Source organism: Calonectris borealis, chromosome 1 (assembly GCF_964195595.1).
Source record: "Calonectris borealis chromosome 1, bCalBor7.hap1.2, whole genome shotgun sequence".
Classification (NCBI taxonomy): Eukaryota; Metazoa; Chordata; class Aves; order Procellariiformes; family Procellariidae; genus Calonectris; species Calonectris borealis.
Window position 1 is genome coordinate 133,932,456 of NC_134312.1, and position 21,165 is coordinate 133,953,620.

The 21,165-nt window shown below is 40.7% G+C and overlaps 2 protein-coding genes across 3 annotated transcripts in view; both read left to right on the forward strand.

The window, feature by feature from the left end:
• Window positions 1-16,996, forward strand: part of ADGRG2 (adhesion G protein-coupled receptor G2) — a 52,659-nt gene extending 35,663 nt beyond the window's left edge. Inside the window, exons 17-27 of the mRNA XM_075175319.1 lie at window positions 293-442; window positions 668-790; window positions 1,930-1,975; window positions 2,081-2,184; window positions 2,760-2,884; window positions 3,671-3,939; window positions 4,761-4,860; window positions 5,161-5,435; window positions 10,502-10,603; window positions 11,352-11,504; window positions 16,387-16,996. Of these exons, the coding sequence (XP_075031420.1) occupies window positions 293-442; window positions 668-790; window positions 1,930-1,975; window positions 2,081-2,184; window positions 2,760-2,884; window positions 3,671-3,939; window positions 4,761-4,860; window positions 5,161-5,435; window positions 10,502-10,603; window positions 11,352-11,504; window positions 16,387-16,571 (1,632 nt within the window). The 3' untranslated portion in view covers window positions 16,572-16,996. The remainder of the gene's footprint in view (window positions 1-292; window positions 443-667; window positions 791-1,929; window positions 1,976-2,080; window positions 2,185-2,759; window positions 2,885-3,670; window positions 3,940-4,760; window positions 4,861-5,160; window positions 5,436-10,501; window positions 10,604-11,351; window positions 11,505-16,386) is intronic.
• Window positions 16,997-20,763: 3,767 nt separating this feature from the next.
• PHKA2 (phosphorylase kinase regulatory subunit alpha 2) overlaps window positions 20,764-21,165 on the forward strand; it is a 44,516-nt gene continuing 44,114 nt past the window's right edge. For both annotated transcript variants that reach the window (XM_075175331.1, XM_075175340.1), the window contains exon 1: window positions 20,764-20,872. In XM_075175331.1, coding sequence (XP_075031432.1) covers window positions 20,795-20,872 — 78 coding nt within the window. In that variant the 5' untranslated portion in view covers window positions 20,764-20,794. The remainder of the gene's footprint in view (window positions 20,873-21,165) is intronic.

The following is a 21,165-nucleotide window of genomic DNA, read 5'->3' on the forward strand; positions in this document are numbered from 1 at the left end:
TCACCTTTTTCAAATCAATATTATCCACTACAGTGATGTGTTCTGTCCCTGTAAGCAAATACGTAAAGCCAGAGTATTTTCAATGGTAGGCAGACCTGAAATGAGTTGCATCCTTTTCAGGCCTGCAGATGCTATTTATTCATTGGAGCAGGAGAAGAATGAGAGAGCAGCAGTGAGCTCCTGACAGTGATTACATAGATATGTATTTCGAAGTCCTAAACTGAAAATAAGTCATAATTTAATTTTTCTTTAGTGACTGAAATGAAGCATAATCCTTGCATTTATTTTTCAGATCTCTCTAGGCATTAATACAATTCATGATTTAAATAACCTCGGATCAATTACGCTTCCTTCATCGTTGCTGACAAATTTACCCCCTGAAGAGTTGGACTTGGCTTCTAGAATTATATTCAACTTCTTTAAAAAGACCACTGTGTTCCAGGTATCTTTTTGATCCTCTGTTCATAAGGGTTTTAAACTCAAGCCTAGAGTAAAATAAAATACCAATGGACTTTTTTCCCACAAAACACATTTCAAAACTTCCTGATTTAAAAAGTAATTGTTTTTGTCCAGTGTTCTCTCTGCATAATAACTGAGCTTGTGGGTGCTGTACTCTACTATTGTTTTCTTTAAGATTTTAAAATCTGATTATTTTTTGTTGTTCCAGGATCTGTCCTTGAAGAATGCATCTTTAATCAGCAATGTTATATCATCAAGTGTTGCTAACCTCACAATTAGCAACTTAAAAGCAAATGTTACTGTCACTTTACAGAATATCAAACCTAATCAGGTATGATTTACATTTTGGCAGATTTAAAGTATGATTTTGTTGCCTCCATTGAAAGAAATGTAGAAGAAATACTGTACTAAGAATACAGATTGGTTGGTTCTGCTTTACCAGTGTGGACACTTCATCGCCACCTGGACTTTAAAAATCACTCATGTTTGCTTATTTATCACTGGTATAAATTTTTGTGCTTGAATGGTTTCAGGTAATTCTGCTCTATCACTTATCCATCCAGTTTTTATCTTTCCTACCGACCCTTCTGTTTTATTCTTCAAGGAATAAAAACTCTTAGATGAAAACCTGACAGTGGGGATTGCTACGGAGATGCTGCAATCATGACATTTGTAGGTGCTGCATGGCCAGAAAGCAATATGTCTTTTTTCTTAGGGAGATGTTCCTTAAACTGGAACACAGGATTGTGTCATCTGGAAGTATTAGGGCTCATATACAGCATCTCTTTCCTAAATGAGCATCAAGGATTAAAATCTTCTATCTCATATCTTGAAAGAGTTTAAAATACTAAAATATTATAAACTGAAGAATGTAGGGATTCCGCTAATGTACCTGAAGCTTTTTTCTAGAGCTGGCTTAGTGTAGTCTTTACTTTTATTGATATAATACTAAGTTTTGAGATATAACTGTAGCAGTATTAGTATTCATAGCAGTATAGTTGTATTACTGCTACTATTTTTAGGATTTTCGTGTGTATGTGAAATCTATAAAGCTTTAACATCATAGTAATATAAAGGGATCAAATGTTCGCAAATGAATAAGAGTTTTTCTTTTTCTGTGTGGTCATTTTCTTGATACTTACAAAATGAGGAAGGATGAGAAATCGCAAGAATTTGTATAGTATGGGAAGACAATGAAACAGCATTCATAATGTTCTACCAGGAACAGAATCTTAGCATAAGCATGAGAGCTAGCTCCTATTTGGTGACTTCAAATGTGTTCAGCATATTTTCACATGCGTATTGCAATATTAATCCATTCTATGCACCTAGATTCATTTTGTGTTCATGTAAAACTGGTGTATTTGTTCTGTACGGTATTTATTCTTGCCTGCGTTTTGTAGAAAATTCATAAATTACTTGATCATAAACTCATAGTTCAGTAAATTTTTTTTTTTACCTCCCAAACAGGATAATTCAACAGTTAGATGTGTTTTTTGGGACTTCAATAAAAATGGTAAGTACTTGATATCGCCCAAGATATCATGCTGTTTTAGCTATGTTAACTCATGTTAATATAAATAAAGGCTTTTATTAATAACACAGCTGTTTTCTTTAACAGGTGGACATGGAGGCTGGTCATATGAAGGTTGCATAGTTAAAGAAACTAGAGTAAATGAAACAGTCTGTTCATGCAACCACCTCACAAGCTTTGCAGTTTTGATGGTAATTATTTAAAAAATTATGCAATCTTACCCTAATTCAAGAAAACATTTAACCATGTGTTATCTTAAGCAAATAAGTATTCAGTAAGCACATACCGCCTGTGAAATACTGCTCAGGTTCTGTTCACTTCAGTGTTAGTACATACAGCCATAAAATTAGTCACGTGCTTAAGCTGCTTGTTGAATGGGGGCCCATGAGTTCCATTGAAGTGAAAAATTCCTTAAGTGCTTATTAAAATGCAGGTTTTACATTTAGGTAGTTGTTTATATTGTAGGAAATAAAAATTAGGATAAATCAAATTTAAAACAGGTTTTTAATCAAATGGGATTTCACAATTAGAATCATAGAATCATAGAATATCTCAAGTTGGAAGGGACCCATAAGGATCATTGAGTCCAGCTCCCTGCTCCTTGCAGGACTAGACTGACTTTTCTGTTTTTCAGTTAACCTTTTATAAGATCCATGATGAAAAGAATTTTTTTTAATTGCAGAGGGAAAGGTGCATTTTGGATTTTTTTGATCTTTTTCCATTTAATAAACATGTTCTCTGAAATTAACTTCTGCTTCCGTTTCAGAACTTGTATGGAAATACTCCTTTGAATCCCACACAAGAATTGGTACTGACTTTTATATCTTACATAGGCTGTGGTCTCTCTGCAATTTTTCTTTCTATTACTCTTGTGACCTACATAGCCTTTGAGTAAGTACCTGTTCAGCTAAGCTCTCATTATTCTTCAATTATGATTGCTTGTAGTCTTCACTGCAAAGTCCTTTCCAATAGTTATGGATTCTGTCTCCATTAATGCACAAATTTGTCCAGATTACCAGGAAGGTGTTGATTCAGTCTTTAGGAATGTTAATCTTGTGGACATGTGAATTATCATGAGGCTCTATGCAGTAAGAAGTGAAGAAGTAGCAGTCTTAAATATTTTATAATGGATTATCATAATAGAAGTGTGAAGGAATGTGTTTAAGATACAACATATATACAGCAGTACAGAATGATAGCATTTTTAAACACATTTATATTCTTTGGTTTTGTCGGAACATTTTCTCACGTTTAAGCCTTAACTATTGAATCCTCCATGCTATGTTTTGGAAATTCTCCTCAAAGTTATTTGGCACACGTTTATTCTCTCATTATCCTGTCATCAAGGACTTACTTGTCTCTATCAAGGTTTTAAAAGCCCAGTCAAAAGCCTAATCTAGCTTAGCAATAAAGAACAGTCACATTTTGGTTTTTGGAAGTACTGTAACAAGGAGAATGTAACCTTGTTATAACAAATTTTATTCATACAGACCGTTAATTTGGAAATCTTGTAAATTACTCTCTCCATGTATAAATGCAATATATGAAGCATTATATATGAATGAAAATATATAAATAATTTTTTTTCTTGGCATTTGTGCACTAAGGACTACAAGAGAGGAAGTGAGCCAGGGATCCTTGGACAACCGATGTCATCTCACTAATTTGCTTTTTTAGGAAAATCCGGAGAGACTACCCCTCCAAAATCCTTATTCAGCTGTGTGCTGCATTACTTCTACTCAACTTAGTTTTCCTCCTTGACTCATGGATCGCACTGTATGATACACGAGGCCTATGCATTGCAGTTGCAGTATTTCTTCACTATTTCCTCTTGGTTTCCTTCACCTGGATGGGCCTAGAAGCTTTCCACATGTATCTGGCCCTTGTGAAAGTCTTTAATACCTATGTACGGAAATACATTCTTAAATTTTGCATTGTTGGTTGGGGTATGTATTTTTTTTTTTTCCTTTTGGATGCTAAATAGATAAATCCTCTTATCAAGTATTTCAGTGGATGTGACACAGTTCAGAAATGAAAATGAAGCAGTCATTAAATGTTATGACCTTGCAGTGACCGGGTATTCATTATCAGTAAACCTGATCTTATATATTCCACCTTTCTGAGGTAGGGAACTCCCCCCTAACTGCAGAACTGAGGCTGCTGCAATGCAAATTGATAATGAATTTTCCTTGTGCAAGTACAATAGAACCAATTTTGAATGTGCATACTTCCATTTCCATTTACCAGATGGATGGCGTCAGTTCTGTTTTAAAAATAAATGCTGATAAGTATATATATTCCATTTCTGGGATAGCACTGTTGCTAACAAAAAGCAGCAAAACAGATTTAATTGGTTAAAGGATGAAGAGATTCTGGACCTGATTATCCTCACTGGCCACTTCAGTAAACATGAGTGAAGGCTCTAAAATCAATAGAATTATTTTCTTAAAACAGATGTAAGAAAGAAAATCGGGTATCCTGTATTTGATGTTTTAAATCAGTTTGATGAGTGATCTTATTTGTTGCTTTATTTAGAAGGGTTTGGAGCTTGCTGTGGAGAAGAACTTGTTTCTTTGCAAGTTATGCTCCTGAGCAGTTTGAACGCTCCAGTTTTTAGATTCTTTCAGACAGCTAGTAGTCAACAGAATTCAACAAACAAATTTCAGAAACAGGTTGTAGTTTTCACAGAAAAATATAATAATTTCAAGTCATCATAATACTGTCTTTGTCATGATTTTCACTTATGTGTTTGCTCATAATCTTTTAGGATTACCAGCAGTAGTTGTGTCTATTGTGTTGGCAGTATCACCAGATAATTATGGACTTATAACCACTGGAAAGGTTTCAATAAACAGACCTGATGAATTGTGAGTTAAAGGGAGGCACTTTTTTGGGGGTGGGTGGGAGGGAGGTCCTACGAAGTTGGTTTTCTTTAAAGTAAAGGTGGGGAAGGGAAAGAAGCAATGGGAGAGCTTTGAAATGGTGTAGCTCTACAGTATGTCATGTGTTTTGTGGTTATTGCCTATATGAAAGCTCTTACCCTTTGGCCAAACAAATACTTTTTACTAAAGAGGCAAAAATGTGCAACAAATTACATCTTTATCTCATGTTTATTTTACTTAATTTCTGTTTCTGATAATGGTTGACAGACTGTTCTTGTGTTCTAGCTGCTGGATTAAAAATAGAATTGTCTTCTATATTACTGCTGTGGGATACTTTTGCCTGATATTCCTGATCAATATCAGCATGTTCATTGTTGTGCTGATCCAGCTCTGTCGTATCAAAAAGAAAAAACAACTTGGTGCTCAAAGAAAAACCAGTATTCAAGACCTTAGGAGTGTTGCAGGCCTCACATTCTTGTTAGGAATTACTTGGGGATTTGCTTTCTTCACAGTAAATGGGGTATTTACTTACCTCTTTACCATTTTCAACACTTTGCAAGGTAAGTTTATCCTTCATGTGACAGCCCATGGCATACAATATAATGAACAAAACAATTGGAAATGGCATTTTCTTGATTCAGCAATAAAGGTGTAATTTTGATACGTGATTTAACATGTTAATTAAATTACAGATGATACTGCTTTACTGTAATCTTAAGTTACAGTTATAGCAAGGTACAGGAAAGCGAGCTAGTATTTATATGTATAGTATATTTATATCTATAAATACTACATTTTAAAAATGTATGCAAACCAGACACCACTGGAAGTGACTGTATTTCTCTAGTCAACAGATCAATTGTAAATACTCAGTTACTGTAAGTGTTCACATAATAATGCAATTAAGGTAGCGAAAAGTATGTCATTTCTCCACTTACCCCTAAGGCTTCGGGGTGAGGTGTGACATTCAAGAAAGGGCCATTGAGACAGGCAAGGCTGCAACATCTAAAAGTTAGCAATCTGTTACGCATGGCCTTTAGTACTTGAGAACATACAGGAAGTAGATACAAAGGCATGCAGCTTTGCAAGGGCCAGGATGCTACCGGACATATCCGAAAGCAGAGTTTCAGAGGCTGCAAATGATTTCATTTAAATATGAGGTACTGCAGGTGCCGACAGTCATCTAAGTATGCCTGAATTGCCCAACTGAAGTTTGGATCCAAACTTCTGCTTAAATGGCACTTTAGATGATACCCAGATGACTCTGGATGATTTCCCAGAGAGACTAAAGCAATGAAAACTGCATTTCAGTGTATATAGAATCATAGAATCATAGAATAGTTTGGGTTGGAAGGAACCTTTAAAGGTCATCTAGTCCAACCCCCTTGCTGTGGGCAGGGACATCTGCAACTAGATCAGGTTGCTCAGAGCCCCGTCCAACCTGACCTTGAATGTTTCCAGGGATGGGGCATCTACCACCTCTCTGGGCAACCTGTTCCAGTGTTTCACCACCCCCATTTTAAAAAATTCCTTCCTTCTATCTGGTCTAAATCTACCCTCTTTTAGTTTAAAACCATCCCCCCTTGTCCTGTTGGCAACAGGCCCTGCTAAAAAGTTTGCCGCCATCTTTCTTATAAGCCCCCTTTAGGTACTAAAGGCCTTCTCTTCTCCACGCTAAATAACCCCAACTCTCTCAGCCTTTCTTCACAGGAGAGATGTTCCATCCCCCTGATCATTTCTGTGGCCCTCCTCTGGACCCGCTCCAACAGGTCCATGTCTCTCCTGTGCTGAGGGCTCCAGAGCTGGATGCAATACTGCAGGTGGGATCTCACCAGAGCAGAGCAGAGAGGCAGAATCACCTCCCTCGACCTGCTGGCCATGCTTCTTTTGATGCAGCCCAGGATACGGTTGGCCTTGTGGGCTGCGAGCGCACGTTGCTGACTCATGTCCGGCTTTTCCCCCAGTATCCCCAAGTCCTTCTCGGCAGGGCTGCTCTGAATCCCTTCTTGCCCCAGCCTGTATTGATACCAGGGATTGCCCTGACCCAGGTGCAGGACCTTGCACTCGGCCTTGTTGAACCTCATGAGGTTCACACAGGCCCACTTCTCGAGCTTGTCCAGGTCCCTCTGGATGGCATCCCGTCCCGCAGGCGTGTCGACCGCACAACTCAGCTTGGTGTCGTCTGCAAACTTGCTGAGGGTGCACTCAATCCACTATGTCATTGATGAAGATATCAAACAGTACTGGTCCCAATACGGACCCCTGTGGGACACCACTCATCACTGACCTCCATCTGGACATTGAGCCGTTGACCACTACCCTTGGGGTGCATCCATCCAACCATTCCTCACGCACTGGACAGTCCACCCATCAAATCCGTACCTCTCCAGTTTAGAGAAGGATGTTGTGGGGGACCGTGTCAAAGGCCTTACAGAGGTCCAGATAGATGACATCTGTAGTCCTTGCCATGTCCACTGATGTAGTCACTCCATCATAGAAGGCCACTAGGTTGGTCAGGCAGGACTTGCCCTTGGTGAAGCCATGCTGGCTGTCTCGAATCACCTCCCTGTCCTCCATGTGTCTCAGCATAGCTTCCAGGAGGATCTGTTCCATGATCTTCCAGGCACAGAGGTGAGACTGACTGTCCTGTAGTTCCCTGGGTCTTCCTTTTTTCCCTTTTTAAAAACTGGGGTTGTGTTTCCCCTTTTCCAGTCAGCAGGAACTTCACCAAACTGCCACGACTTCTCAAATATGATGGATAGTGGCTTAGCAACCTCATCCGCCAGGTCCTTCAGGACCCGCGGATGGATCTCATCCGGTCCCATGGACTTGTGCACCTTCAGGTTCCTTAGATGATCTCGAACCTGATCTTCTCCTAGAGTGGGTGGCTCTTCATTCTCCCAGTCCCTGCCTTTGCCTTCTGCGGCTTGGGCGGTGAGGCTCGAGCACTTGCCGGTGAAGACCGAGGCAAAAAAGTCATTAAGTACCTCCGCCTTCTCCGTATCCCGGGTAACCAGGTCTCCCATTACGTTCCGGAGAGGGCCCACATTTTCCTTAGTCTTTCTTTTATCCCTGACATACGTATAGAAGCTTTTCTTGTTGCCCTTGACGTCCCTGGCCAGATTTAATTCTATCAGGGCTTTAGCTTTCCTAACCCGATCCCTAGCCGCTCAGACAATTTCTCTATATTCCTCCCAGGTTATCTGTCCTTGCTTCCACCCTCTGTAGGCTTCCGTTTTGTGTTTGAGTGTATCCAGGAGCTCCTTGTTCATCCATGCAGGCCTCCTGGCGTTTTTGCCTGATTTCCTCTTTGTTGGGATTCATCGCTCCTGAGCTTGGAGGAGGTGATCCTTGAATATTAACCAGCTTTCTTGGGCCCCTCTTCCCTCTAGGGCTTTGTCCCATGGCACTCTACCAAGCAGATCCCTGAAGGGGCCAAAGTCAGCTCTCCTGAAGTCAAGGGTAGTGAGCTTGCTTTGTGCCCTCCTTGGTGCCCTAAGGATCTTGAACTCCACCATTTCATGGTCACTGCAAGCCAAGGCTGCCCTTGAGTTTCACATTCTCCACTACCTGCTCCTTGTTGGTGAGAACAAGGTCCAGCATAGCACCTCTCCTCGTTGGCTCCTCTACCACTTGGAGAAGGTAGTTATCACCAATGCATTCCAGGAACCTCCCGGATTGCTTACGCCCTGCCATGTTGTCCCTCAAACAGATACTGGGGTGGTTGAAGTACCCCATGAGGACCAGGGCTTGTGAACGTGAGGCTGCTCCTATCTGTCTATAGGGCCTCATCCACTCGGTCTTCCTGGTCAGGTGGCCTGTAGCAGACCCCCACCATAATGTCACCTGTCCCTGCCCTCCCTTTAATCTTGACCCATAAGCTCTCAGTCGGCTCCTCATCCATCCCCAGGCAGAGCTCCATGCACTCCAGCTAGTCATTGACACAGAGGGTGACACCCCCTCCTCATCTCCCCTGCCTGTCCTTCCTAAAGAGTCCATCCTGACACTCCAGTCATAGGAGCCATCTCACTACGTCCCTGTGATGCCAATAAGATCATAGCCTTGCAGGCGCGCGCACGTCTCGAACTCCTCTTGTTTATTCCCCATGTTACGTGTGTTTGCATAGATGCATTTAAGTTGGGCCCACGATGAAGCTGTCTTACCGGTGGGGTTCCTTTGGGCTGCTCTTCAGGTGCTCTCCTTCTGACCTGTGATCTTTCTCTAGGCTCTGGGCATCTATTGCTGGCCCTGGCATCAAACTGGTAGAAGTGGGATGGCAACTTTAGTTTAAAGCCCTCTTCACCAGCTTGGCAAGCCTATGCCCGAAGATGCTCTTCCCCTTCTCTGAGAGATGGACCCTATATACCCCTCCCCTATTTGCTATGTTGATTTTTGAGTACCTTACTCTTTGGTAACTTGAGGGGTTGAACCCACATCTTCCCAGGTCTTGCATGGGATTGTGTTCAACTAACACATTCTATGTTAACTATGTTCTGTGTAGTCAGAGAAATCTGTTATGTGAAAGTAAGTTCCCCTTTTACCCAGTTTTAAGGTAGGTGCTGGGCAAATTTTGATATTAGAAGTAATAAAGGTGCATAAATTGTATTGACTTTAATTAAGCTTATGCCAGTGTTTCAAAACTGTATTTCGAAACGGTATAGAACCATCTGTGTAGAGCAACACTTAGTTACATTCAAAAATTCATCCTAAAAGCCAAAGTTAAGAAAGACACTTAAGCAAAGAAAGATGTGAGTAATCTCTTCTAGTGGGATTTTACATGCTTAAGTGGCCTTAAAAGCAGTGTAAACATAACATACATGTGCATCTGCACCAGTCTGATCATTTAGTTTCCCTTCATGTTATTTTCTATTCATTGTAAACCCAGCATCTGTTCTCAGGGACACACTGCAGCTGGAAAATTGTGCAAAGACTGAGTGCCACTCTTCCTTAAAGGGGGATGATGACAATGGACTTTTAAGCAGGGAAAGTTAGGTCCCACCCTGTGTCAGTTAGAAGTGAATGAGAAGCAGACAATGAGTCTGTAATGTGGCACTGGCAAGAGACAGGGATAAGCCCCATTCCTTCTAGAAAATATTTGACTTTGAGTTTGTGGTAAAGGGGGTACCATTTGTTATTATTTTAGATATGAGTTATTTTCTTCGTATGAATGCTCAAAATTTTGTAGCGTTACTGGTTCTGTTATAGTTGGTGGTAACAGGTTAGCTGTTAATAAAAGATGGGACAGTGTCACACCATGTGCTAACAGCTGCATAGCCTGACAGTGTTGTATCATACCTTCTGTTTGACATTGCTTTGAATTCTTTTCCAAAAGTGTTAAGTAAATTCCAGAATCCACAGAATTTTTCACTTATTTGATAGAAGGCAACTTTATGCACTTTGTGGATTTGGCTATATTTGTTGTTCTTGCATTTGTGTGTATGATTATTCTCATCTATGTAAAGGAAAAGTACTCTTCAGTGTTCAGAGTTGAAAACTTTTTCACCAAAGAAAGGTGTCATTACTTTTGATTAGAAATTTAAAAGAAATGAAAGAAAACCAAAACATTGTTCATTAAGAAGTAGCAAAAGTCAACTTTGCAACATTTTCTAACGTTATTGCTTTGCAGGGTTCTTCATTTTTATCTTCTATTGTGTAACAAAGGAGAATGTCCGTAAACAGTGGAGAAGATATCTCTGTTGTGGGAAATTCAGGCTGGCTGAAAACTCTGGTAAATATGAGTATTTTTTTTACTTCTGAATACTTATACTCAGTGTTAAGTTCCTAGTTTTTTGTAATAGTTTTTTTTTTTTAATTCAATAAGTCACATTGCTGCAGTTGCAGGTCAAATTTATTATCCAAGGTATAATAAACCTCCAAAATCATACTCTTTCAAGGTGGTAGTTGATGCAGTTCTTACATGCTTACATGCTGTTGCATAAAGCTGTTGACTGCAGTTAATCTCTTCCACTGCAGTATAAAGGCATGTCTTTGCAGAATACTTTTGATCATAGGTAGAAACTGTAAGATTTGTTCCAGCTTCTGAGTCAATTGTAGTTTTACCAGTGACTTCCACAAAATCAAGGTGAAGCGTAGTTTAAATTAAAAAAAACTATAAATGATTTTGTGTTATTTTGTTATTCAGTAGTTGGCTTCTCATAAATCTATATACTTTTTATACACTTTAACTTAGAGGTTCAACAGCACTTCAGTTATTTTTCTGATCTGGTCTGCAGTCATAAAACTGTGACAGTTGGCTGCTTGTATTAAAAAAGGGCCAAGAGAAAAAGGAACTAGATTTAAATAATTTTAAACATCAAGAATCATGAAATTCTTAGGAGAATATAATTCTGTCTAGAATACTGTGAGGAGAGTGGGTAGAGCCTTGTTTTTATTTTAATTCAGTTGCATTATTAACTATGGTTTTGTATTTTGCTTGAATGAGTTGTGCTATTTTCTGTAACATGTATCTGTTGTAGACTGGAGTAGAACTGCTACTAATGGTTTAAAGAAGCAGACTGTAAATCAAGGAGTATCCAGTTCTTCCAATTCCTTACAATCAAACAGTAACTCCACCAACTCTACCACACTGCTAATGAATAATGATTACTCAGTGCATGTGAATGGAAATGGTATGTATAATGCAAAATAGTATTTCTCAAGCTATTTTTTTCTTGTCTTAAAACAGAAGTGCTATGCTCTTTCATGCTTACATAAAATGAAATGCTGACAAAATATTATTTATAAGTATAGGGTCAGAATATTTCAGGATGTCCTCACAAATGTTTTAGGGGACTACAGACAAAGTTTTAAAATATCAATTTCTCCTACTCAGTGGGAACTCTTGATTTATATATTAAATAGTAGGTAATACTCGTTATTAGAGCAATTACTTACCAGAAGCTGCTGATAACACTTTTCTTGTCACCTGAATATATGACAATAAACTTCAAGCATGTTTTAAAACAGTTCGTATTTTAAACCTTATTAAAACAAATATTGCCTGAAGAAGAAAGAAATATAGTATAATAATATAGCTTGAAAGTATGAAAGAAATCATGTAAGAAGTAATATGAGGAAGAACGTTAATAGAATGCTCACATGGAAGCTGCTTACGAGCGGTGAAGTAAGAGAAAATGGAGTGTAACTTATAAAATCACCTCAGTGAAGAGAGCACTGCTGAGAGGGCTGCCTCACTGTTGGCTACAGAGTAAGTATTGAAACTGAATTTCTCTATAGCTCTTTCTTTCCCCTGTGGAGTTTTTAAGGATGTTTTTGCCTAGCAGAAATCTGTCTTTGTGGAAGGAAACAGTTCTTCAGAAGTAAAATTCTCTATCCTTCCTGTTCTAACACAGTACTGTCCTCTGAACTGTTACCCACTGCTCTGTTCCTGAGAAGTTGAAATGCAGGTGTAGGTAGCACTCCAATCAATTTCAGTTGCAAGTTGGTATGGCTTATTTGTCTATTGAGAAAACTAGATATGAATCTCCACTGAATGTACTTACTAAAAAATGATCTTTTTGCAGTGGACATAATCTAGTTTTTCACACTCTTGCTGGACACACGTCATGCTGCTGATTTGAGCTCTTAGTAAAGTAAAATTTCAAAGAGAAAAATAACTTATAAATCTGTAATGTATAAAAACCTAAGTTGAGTAAAACTTACAAGACTTTGCTCCTGTGTGCCTAAGGTATTTTTCCCAATTGATCAAGAGTTAAGGCTAAGAAGTCATGCCACCAGCTTAGATTGTTTAGTATGAAGTTGTAGAATATGCTCACAGAGGCTTGCGTTGTCCTTGTTTCCTGGCATACGCTGTCAGAAGACAGCAGATAATCAGTGGAATAATCTCAGCAGATAATCTCTCAGATGTACAGAGTAAAAACTATGAAATTTGTATCATCTGCTGCCCCCTTAATAGGTTACTGTCCATTTGGATGTACTAGCTGCATATTGTAAAGAAATCGCAACACTTCAGGAAATGGCATTTGGACATGCCCTGAACAGCTTTCCAGATTGAGCTTGTAAAATTAGTGCCTTCTTTTTTCGTCATTCCTTTGTAAAACCTCTCTGTTTGGATACCACACAATGCAATAATTAACATACTTTGTATCTAACAGGTCAGTTGAGAACCAGAACCCAGTAACTCTCACTGTCATCAAATACAAAGCAAGGCAATATTTTTAGGTAGAAGTAATACTTTTCAAAGAGAAATTTTCAGGGACAAAAGCCTGCATGTCTTGCAGGTTTTTTTTTCCCAGCTATGTTATTTACTCTAATGAAGGATGCCACTTCTCCCTGCAACAGTTGACATGCTTATACACAGCTACAAAAGCATTCTGGCTACTTTTCTCAACAGAAGGAAAGATAGCAGAAGTGTTTTATTGAATTTGTTTGTTGTGGCATGTGAATGGTGAATGCTGAATGGTCCTGTTGTGGCTTTCTGGAACAACTTTTTGTTGATTTGGGTAATATTTTAGAATGAGATGCAAAATTGATGGTCTAAAATGTTGAGCGATGCCAATTCTGTGTGATGTGCTCCAGTTCTGTCCTAGTTTATTCACATAATTAAATCTTTCCAGTGTGAGAGTCTGTATGTCCTGTGCCAACAGCTTCTCAGACAAAGCAGCTGAAAGAACTTTTATAGAACTTTGTTGCTATACACTTATGAACAGAGACGTCTCAGATGACCCACCTCATCTCCTCTTGTATTTTATTGTAAGTTTTGAATGCTGTGAACCCTGTACCACATCCTCCATTCATATCGAAAGGGTTGTATAAGACCTTGCCTGCATAGTTTGTTTGACTAAATAATTCTTCTGGGTCTTTAGGACTTCCACAAGAAGAGGCTAAACTTATGCTTGGGTAGAGTTGGTCCTCCCAGCAAAGCTCTTTGAGGCAATTCCTTACACTTAATCTTCCAAACATAGGGCAGTTGTATCTCAGAAGAGCTGGGCGACTGCCTCCTGGTAGTTGACTGGTGTTAGCTAGGAACATGGGACCTTCTAATTTGCTGTACCTGATTTCCCTGCTCTCACAGCTAGAGCTTCAAAATAATATTGCAATACTTCATTTTAAAAAGCGAGCTCCAAAAAGAAAACACTCTAGAACTTAAGACCTATGTCATAAATGTACTGAGCTGTAAACTCGTAATGGTTTTGGCTTCACTACTTCCACTGAAATGCTATTCTAGATGCAGGATTGAATGACTTGCCATGGTAAGTTTGGAGTGTCTACACAGCCTGTGGCTTTGCTTGCCTATGGACCGTGTAACTTCATCTCTTCATGGCATAGTAATATTTCCTTGTTTTCGGTTTTTCTCTTACAGGTTTGCATGTCTGGGAAACTACCATTAGGTATCATATGGCTGAACCTGCAGATTTCCTCACTGAGGAACAGAAACCACCTTTCTGAATTTGTTTACAGAATAGCCTTATTTTCTTCTCAGCCTAACATTAAGGCACAGCTATTTTGAACACTCCTTCTAAAATAAAACAGTTGTAGTGAGGCAGAGGGTTAAACAACTATATATGCACAATTACAGTGTCAGCGAGTATGGTTTTTTCCTGTCATTTCAGTCTTTATCTGGTTTGAATTGATTAACAAAGCTCTTCTGCTCATCTTACCCTGTTTACATTTATGCCTGTTTCAGTGCTTGATGGTCTTCTAAATTAATAATTAAATATTAGACTTTATATTTAAAAAGGCTTTGCATAATCTGTTGGGCCATTGATTCCATTTTGTGGGTCCAGTGGCAGCTCAGTAGTTTGATGTGGAATTTGTAATCTTTGTTTGACAGCCATCACCACAAACCCACTCCCTTAAACTCCCATCCTGAGATGTTTAAGCTATATGCATTACATTTTCAAACTGGTAGTAAGCTTTATCAGCTAGAAATACATGTTAACCTCATATTTAAAAAATGCCATCTGTCATTCCAAAGAAACGTTTGCCAGTGAGACTTTGATGCAACTGGTGTACTGACATCTGCTTGAATCAATAGGATAACTGCTGAAAGTTATGTAGTCTGCCTAAAGTGAAGGATTAGTTTCTAGAGGAAGTGTTTGGGTAGACTGATACTAAACCTGTGTGCTTGAGGGCCCTGGCCCAAGCAGAATAGAGAAGAGCAGTCCAGCCCAGTCACTCAAGCAGCAGAATCCTTTCTGCGGGAGGGATTAAGTGCAGGGGAGGGATGTCACCAAATACTTCTCCCTCTGGGAGACCGCAACAAGAAGTAGTTGAAGAGCATCCTGTAATACAGCCCTGCCCCTTCTGGAAGGGTTCAGAAGCTTGAGGTAGTGAGAGAGTGAAAGGCGAGGACAGGGCCAAACCAGGATTCTGCTTCAGGATATTTGAGGTATTTGATGGACTGAATCCAGGCGTACTAGAGAGGATCAGATTTTGATCCCTGTAATATCACTGCCTAGAGCTTTCTCACCAGTGTTCTTCCTCCTAAAACTGTAAACCGCAAGCAGTTTCTACCGTCACTGTTGCGTCTTTTCAGTAGATCTACTGAAATCTACTGAATCATGATGATGTTTGTATATGAAGTGTTGTGAATATTAACACAAATAACAAACTTGGATGTTTTATGTTTTTTATTAATTCTGTTTCTGGTATAAATGATAAATGACAGATCTGCATCTGTGTTTGTGAACTCATTTCTCAGTGTTTAACAAAATGATCCCCTCCCGAAAGAAATACTAGTTCTGGTTTTGGTTTCCCCATCGTGGTATTCCTTATAATTTACTCCTATGGATATGATACGTATGGTATCAGGATCCTGGCAGATCTTTTAAACTTGACTGCTTTGCGGGGGAAAAAAAAATCCAACCAGAAGCATTTGCACAAATACTTAAAATAAAAAAGTCCTAATTCTCATCAAAATTATCTAGAATGTGATGCATAGAGGCAGGAGATTCTATCCAGTGAACTGAGCATTTGTAAAGCATTTCATTAATAGGCTGCAATCAGCAGTGGTATTACACGTGTTCATTGTAGATTCACCGAAATGTGTAAGATTCTCAGTCTAAATATGGCTGAGACCCATGACTGGACCTAGGCCATATTCTGATTGTCCTCCAGAAATAAATGCTGCAAGTTGAGTGCCTTTCAAAGGAAAAAAAAATCCTCGTTTTCTCACTTTGCTTCAGATGCATGGCAAACCTGAGAAGCCTTTTAAACTTAACTTCTTAAAGCAAAACTAGAATGAGAAGTATTTTGCATCTTATCTAGTGATATTTATTCCAAGTCAAAGTTTACGTTCTGAGAATTGTGACCTTCGCTGCTTAAAATACGTAATCCTATTGTGCGTAAATACATTAACATCTCTCAAATCTCTTACTGATTTCACACAGGAAAAGAAATATATACCGAATATGTACAGAAAAATCCACATTTTGAAATTGTTGCAGGGATAAAACAAGAGTGCATGAACTCCCTACAGTGACTGAAAAAGCGTGGGAGACTTGATTCTGAACCTTTCTGATAGGAGATGCACTTTTTGTGTTTCAACAGGCCATCTTTCCAGTGAGAAGAATGGCGTTTCTTTCAGTGTACAGAATGGTGATGTGTGTCTCCATGACTTTTCAGGCAAACAACTTGTATTTCAAGAAAAGGATGATACAGGCAGCCAAAAAAGCCATATCTCGCTCAGAAGGACTTCAAAGAAGGGAAGCCTAACTTTTATTGAGAAAATGTGATTTCCTTTTAAACAGCACATCGTTTTACAGTGTGAAGTAGAGATTTACTTAACAGTTTTACATAATGTGAGCAGACCAAGAACTGATTTTATTTCACATACGGTACTGGAACTTCAAGGCAGCCATGCAATGGATTGACAAGGACAATTATTAAAAAAAAAACAAAGCTACTATTTTGACAAGGTATCTTGGATGTCAAATTACAGCTGGCACATTTCCATTTTCATTCTTCATTAGAGGTTTTTTTGAGTTTTTTTACATTTAAAGGAAAGTTTTGTTTAGACTTTTTTCATTACAACTAAGTTTATCTGGATGTAATGCATAGTAGTATTGTATAAATGTAGGAAGTTACAACTCGTGCGTACAAATGATGTTATGTTTAAAAATGTTAGCTACACTGTCTTCAACTTTTTGTACATTGTAGTAGCAAACTCAATAGTGATGTACATAAGCAGAAAAATAGCAACCTTTAAGCATCTTAATGATACTTTTATATTTATTTCTTGTAATATAAATTTAAATATTCCTATGTATAGAAAACTAATTGGTATTTTGTTTTAACTTTTATTGTAAGTTTGAATTTTTCTTTAGTTGAAATAATTAACTTTAACATAGAATGATACAGAACTTAATTTGTTCAGTAAGTGAAATCACTTACAGTGGTTTAAATATATTTGACAGATACAGAACTGTAAATACAAACACTATTGGCTTGAACCTTTAGCGACCTCTTAGTACACCACAGAGGGACAGAAACTGGGTGTCATCAAAGTAGAGTGCCATGAATGAGGGGGTGATAAATAAAGTAGTCAATAGGTTATTCAATACAACTAAGTTATATTAGCAGCTTGAGTAAGTCAATGGGAGCTTTTGCCATTTATTTCAGCAGGGTCAATATTTTATCTTAAGTGGTGGTTCCAGAGATTAAACACACTGCCAATTCTCAATTGCATCAAGAAAAGTAGAGAAGTGTTATTTTTTGAAGAAAAAATACAAAGAATAAATGCTAGCTGCTATATTTAGTAGCCGAGAAATTGTTTGTTTCATTGTGTGGCTGTTTTTTAAGGGACAGCTCTTGAGCTATTCTAATGAGTATTTCTGCTTGTACTTTGTCCCTTGATTGGCAAGCCAAATCCTGAGGCCCTAGCTCAGTAATTCCTGAAGCAAAATTTCATTCCCTTGGCGATATTTGTCTGAAAAAGCTGGATTTTAGCTCTTCATGCACAACAGCTGAAAGAAATAGAGCCCATACAACATTGTGAAGATTCTTCCTGAATAGAAATTAGCGTGAGTCCTGGTTGTGTCTCTTTTTCCTCACATGGGTGTGCAGCTGTGGCCATTGCTTTTTTCCCTTGTGTTCTTGGGCAAAGGTTGGATGCTTCCGGAGCAAGAGCTAGAACAAACTGGTGCCACAGTGCAGAGTACCAGACCCTGTAAAGGGGATTTTTTGAGGCAGCCACATGCTGGAGGGGAGCAAGGGCTTTGCTTTCCCAGAGGACTCGGGGGAGAGCCCTGGAAACACTCTTCTCCACAAAAAGCATCAGTTAAATGCCTCCTATCTGGGGCTCTGTTGTAGTTCAGCAATTGAACCTCTTCAGTACTCAAACCCTCTCGTGGTTCTATATGCAACGCATGGGTTCTTTTGGTCACCTATGTCCAGGACTACTCTGAATATGCTTTTAAAGTGAGAATTTAAAGTATTTGTTGTGTTTATCCACAAGGTTTTAACTGCATGTTAATAAAAGACCTGTATTGGAATGCTAGTAGCTGGAATGCATTTCTGTGAATGCTTTAACTATTTGGCTAATTGCCTTTGCACTGTTTCTTGTAAATTTATTTAATGTTCTTGTATTTATATTTTCAACTGTAAAAAAAAGTAATAAGTTTACAGCAAGTACAACACATAAAATATATAAACTTTGTCTTTTAGATAAATGTGTCATTATACTGGGCTGTGTTACAATTCTTCAGATTACATGAGCTGCAGTACGTAACCTCTTGGAGAAAATGCTGACCTAGCCCTTACATTTGTTGTCTTCCACATACTTTACCTTTCATGGTTCTAGCAGATCTGGTTTTTAGCAGACAAAACCCTGACATAAATCTGTCCAGGCAATGCTTGCCCTCAAGTCTGCTGAAGCTCTTCCATGAGAATGCTACGAGCAAAAGCACATAGCTGAGTTTGGCTTCAGTAATTAAATTCCCTATGAAAACGCATATTCCACTCTCATTGACCTGCTTGGAGTCTTCCTTTGTTTTTATTTTTGCACACCAACATATGTTAGGATTCTTTTATTCATTTTTACTTGATTTATTCGGGGGGGGGGGGGAGGGGAGACTTTTCTGACTTTGCCACTTACAAGCACGCACATATTGTAGTAAAATTTTGCACTCACACACTCACAGCAGCATATTATTTTAGCTCTGTGAATAATTATCATCATTAAACTAGCTGAAAAAGAGTTTGCCCATTGGGCGTCGTAGTATCCTTTTGGTACTTTTTCTCTTGTGCACTGCTAGCAGTTTAGCCATGGCAGACCAGAGCTTGATAAAAGCGGCAACCCTTTCCCAGGGCGCAAAGTAAAACTGTATGCATCAACTTGCGGCTGCAAAGCTAACTCGGGGACATCTGTGAGGAGGTTGCAAGCTTAGTCATAGGTAAACAGCAATATGCTGTGTACCGCTGGCACCACCTTGCTCAGCAGACCTGTTCCCTAAGTGTATGCAGTCTTCTCTGTAAAAAGTAGTGCCCTGAAGCAGGAGGCTCCTGCAGAGTTAGGGGAGCGTGAACTGGTCCCTCTTCTGGGACTGTGCAGCCTGTGCTGAACTGCAGCTGCAGGGCTCTGGCTGATGGACGTAATGAACCTCCGAGTCGTGCCCTCCCTGTCCTGCTGCGCAGTGCCTACAGAAATGCTGTCTGACAGCCACCGCTGAACCAACAGGTCTCCTTTCAAGATTCTTTTCTCAACCATGGCTGTCAGTTACACAGCAAAAAAAGAGTTACGAAGTTAACTCTGTTAATGCTGTAATTTCACGAGAAAAAAAAAGGAAAAAAAATCCTTTCTGAAGTCGGAGTGAATCCCACACCTCCAGCTACTCTGCCACATCCTTTCTGTGCTTCAGCGCCCATCCACAACATTGTTTTTCTTCTGTTGCCAAGGGCACAGAGGGAACTCACTGAAGATTTTGCAACTGTATGTAACACATATGGTTTTTTTTTCTTTTAAGTCTTTGTCAATTTTCTAAGCCTTGGTTCTCTTTGCCGGACTTCCCTTTCTGGCTGCTCCTGTCCCATCCACGTTAGGGAACTGCAGTGTGAGAGCACGAGTCATGCAAGGGCAGATCAGGTCAGAAGCGCGCGTAGCCTAACGTTCGAGTGAGTGCCTGTGGGAGTAGCAGGTTCATTTCCATCAGAAACCTCTCAATCTTTTTTCTTTATGAAGTTGGAAAGCCAAGGCTGGTGTGTGAATTCGCCTGATAGTGTCTTCCATTTTCTTGCTTTTCGTTCTATCAGATCTCAAAACAGTTTTTTTTAAGGCTGAAAATAAAAAGGCTTCCAACAAATGTTCTGGCCTTTTGCATTTTATCTTAGGAACTTACGAAGAGGATGTGTAAAATCGCTTTTATTTTTGACAATTTAGCCTGACTTTTGTCACTGGTAACATTACGGCTCATGCTACTCGGCGTTGCCTTTGCTCCTAGTCCCTAGTCCCTTGGGCACCGACACTCCCGCGGTGTCCCTGCGGGCTGCGGCGCCTGCCGCCACTCACGCTGGCCCTTCTCCTGCCGCTCCCAGGGCAGCCTGCACAGGCTTGGAAACGCAGCTGCAAACACCGCAGGGAAAACTCTGCTGGTTCTTCAGAACAGCTGAATTTGGGATTTCGAGCATCCCACCCGCAGCGAAGCGCCCCTGCTCTCTGGGGGTGCGCAGGCTGGCGGGCCTGCCCCCCCTCCTTTCGCCGCCGAGTCAGCTCGCCCTCGCGGTCGCCCGCCCGGCCGGAGGGAGGCGGCCGGTCGCCCCGCCCCGCCCCGCCTCGGCGGCGGGAGGGCGAGATGGCGCACCGCCCGCCGCGCCGGCCGGCAGGGAGGGAGGGAGGAGGAGGCTGCCGCCGCCATCTCCGGGTGCCGCCGCGCCGATCGCGACCGGTGGGGAGGAGCGGGCCCGGCAGCCGGCCTGGCTGAGGCGGGAGGCGCGGGGCGGCGGGCGGGCCGGCCGTGTGGCGATGAGGAGCCGCAGCAACTCGGGGGTGCGCCTGGACGGCTACGCCCGCCTAGTCCAGCGGACCATCCTCTGCCACCAGGTGAGGGCAGCCGCCGCGGGACGCTTGGCCGGGGCTGGGGGCGCCCGGCGCGGTGTGGCCGGCCGGGGCGCGGGGGGCCGCGGCGGCGGGCGCGGGGGCCCTCCGGCCGAGCGGCTGGAGCTGCCGGGGCCGGTGACCGCAGCCTAGTTGCACAAGGGGCACGACGGCGCCGGTGGAAGAAAATACCTCCTCTTCCCGGCGCACGGCCTCCTTTCCCTGTCTCCTCCTTCCCCCGCCTGAGGAGGAGCGCGGAGAAAACTGAGGCGGTGCGGATCCTCGGGGGTGCTCGCTAG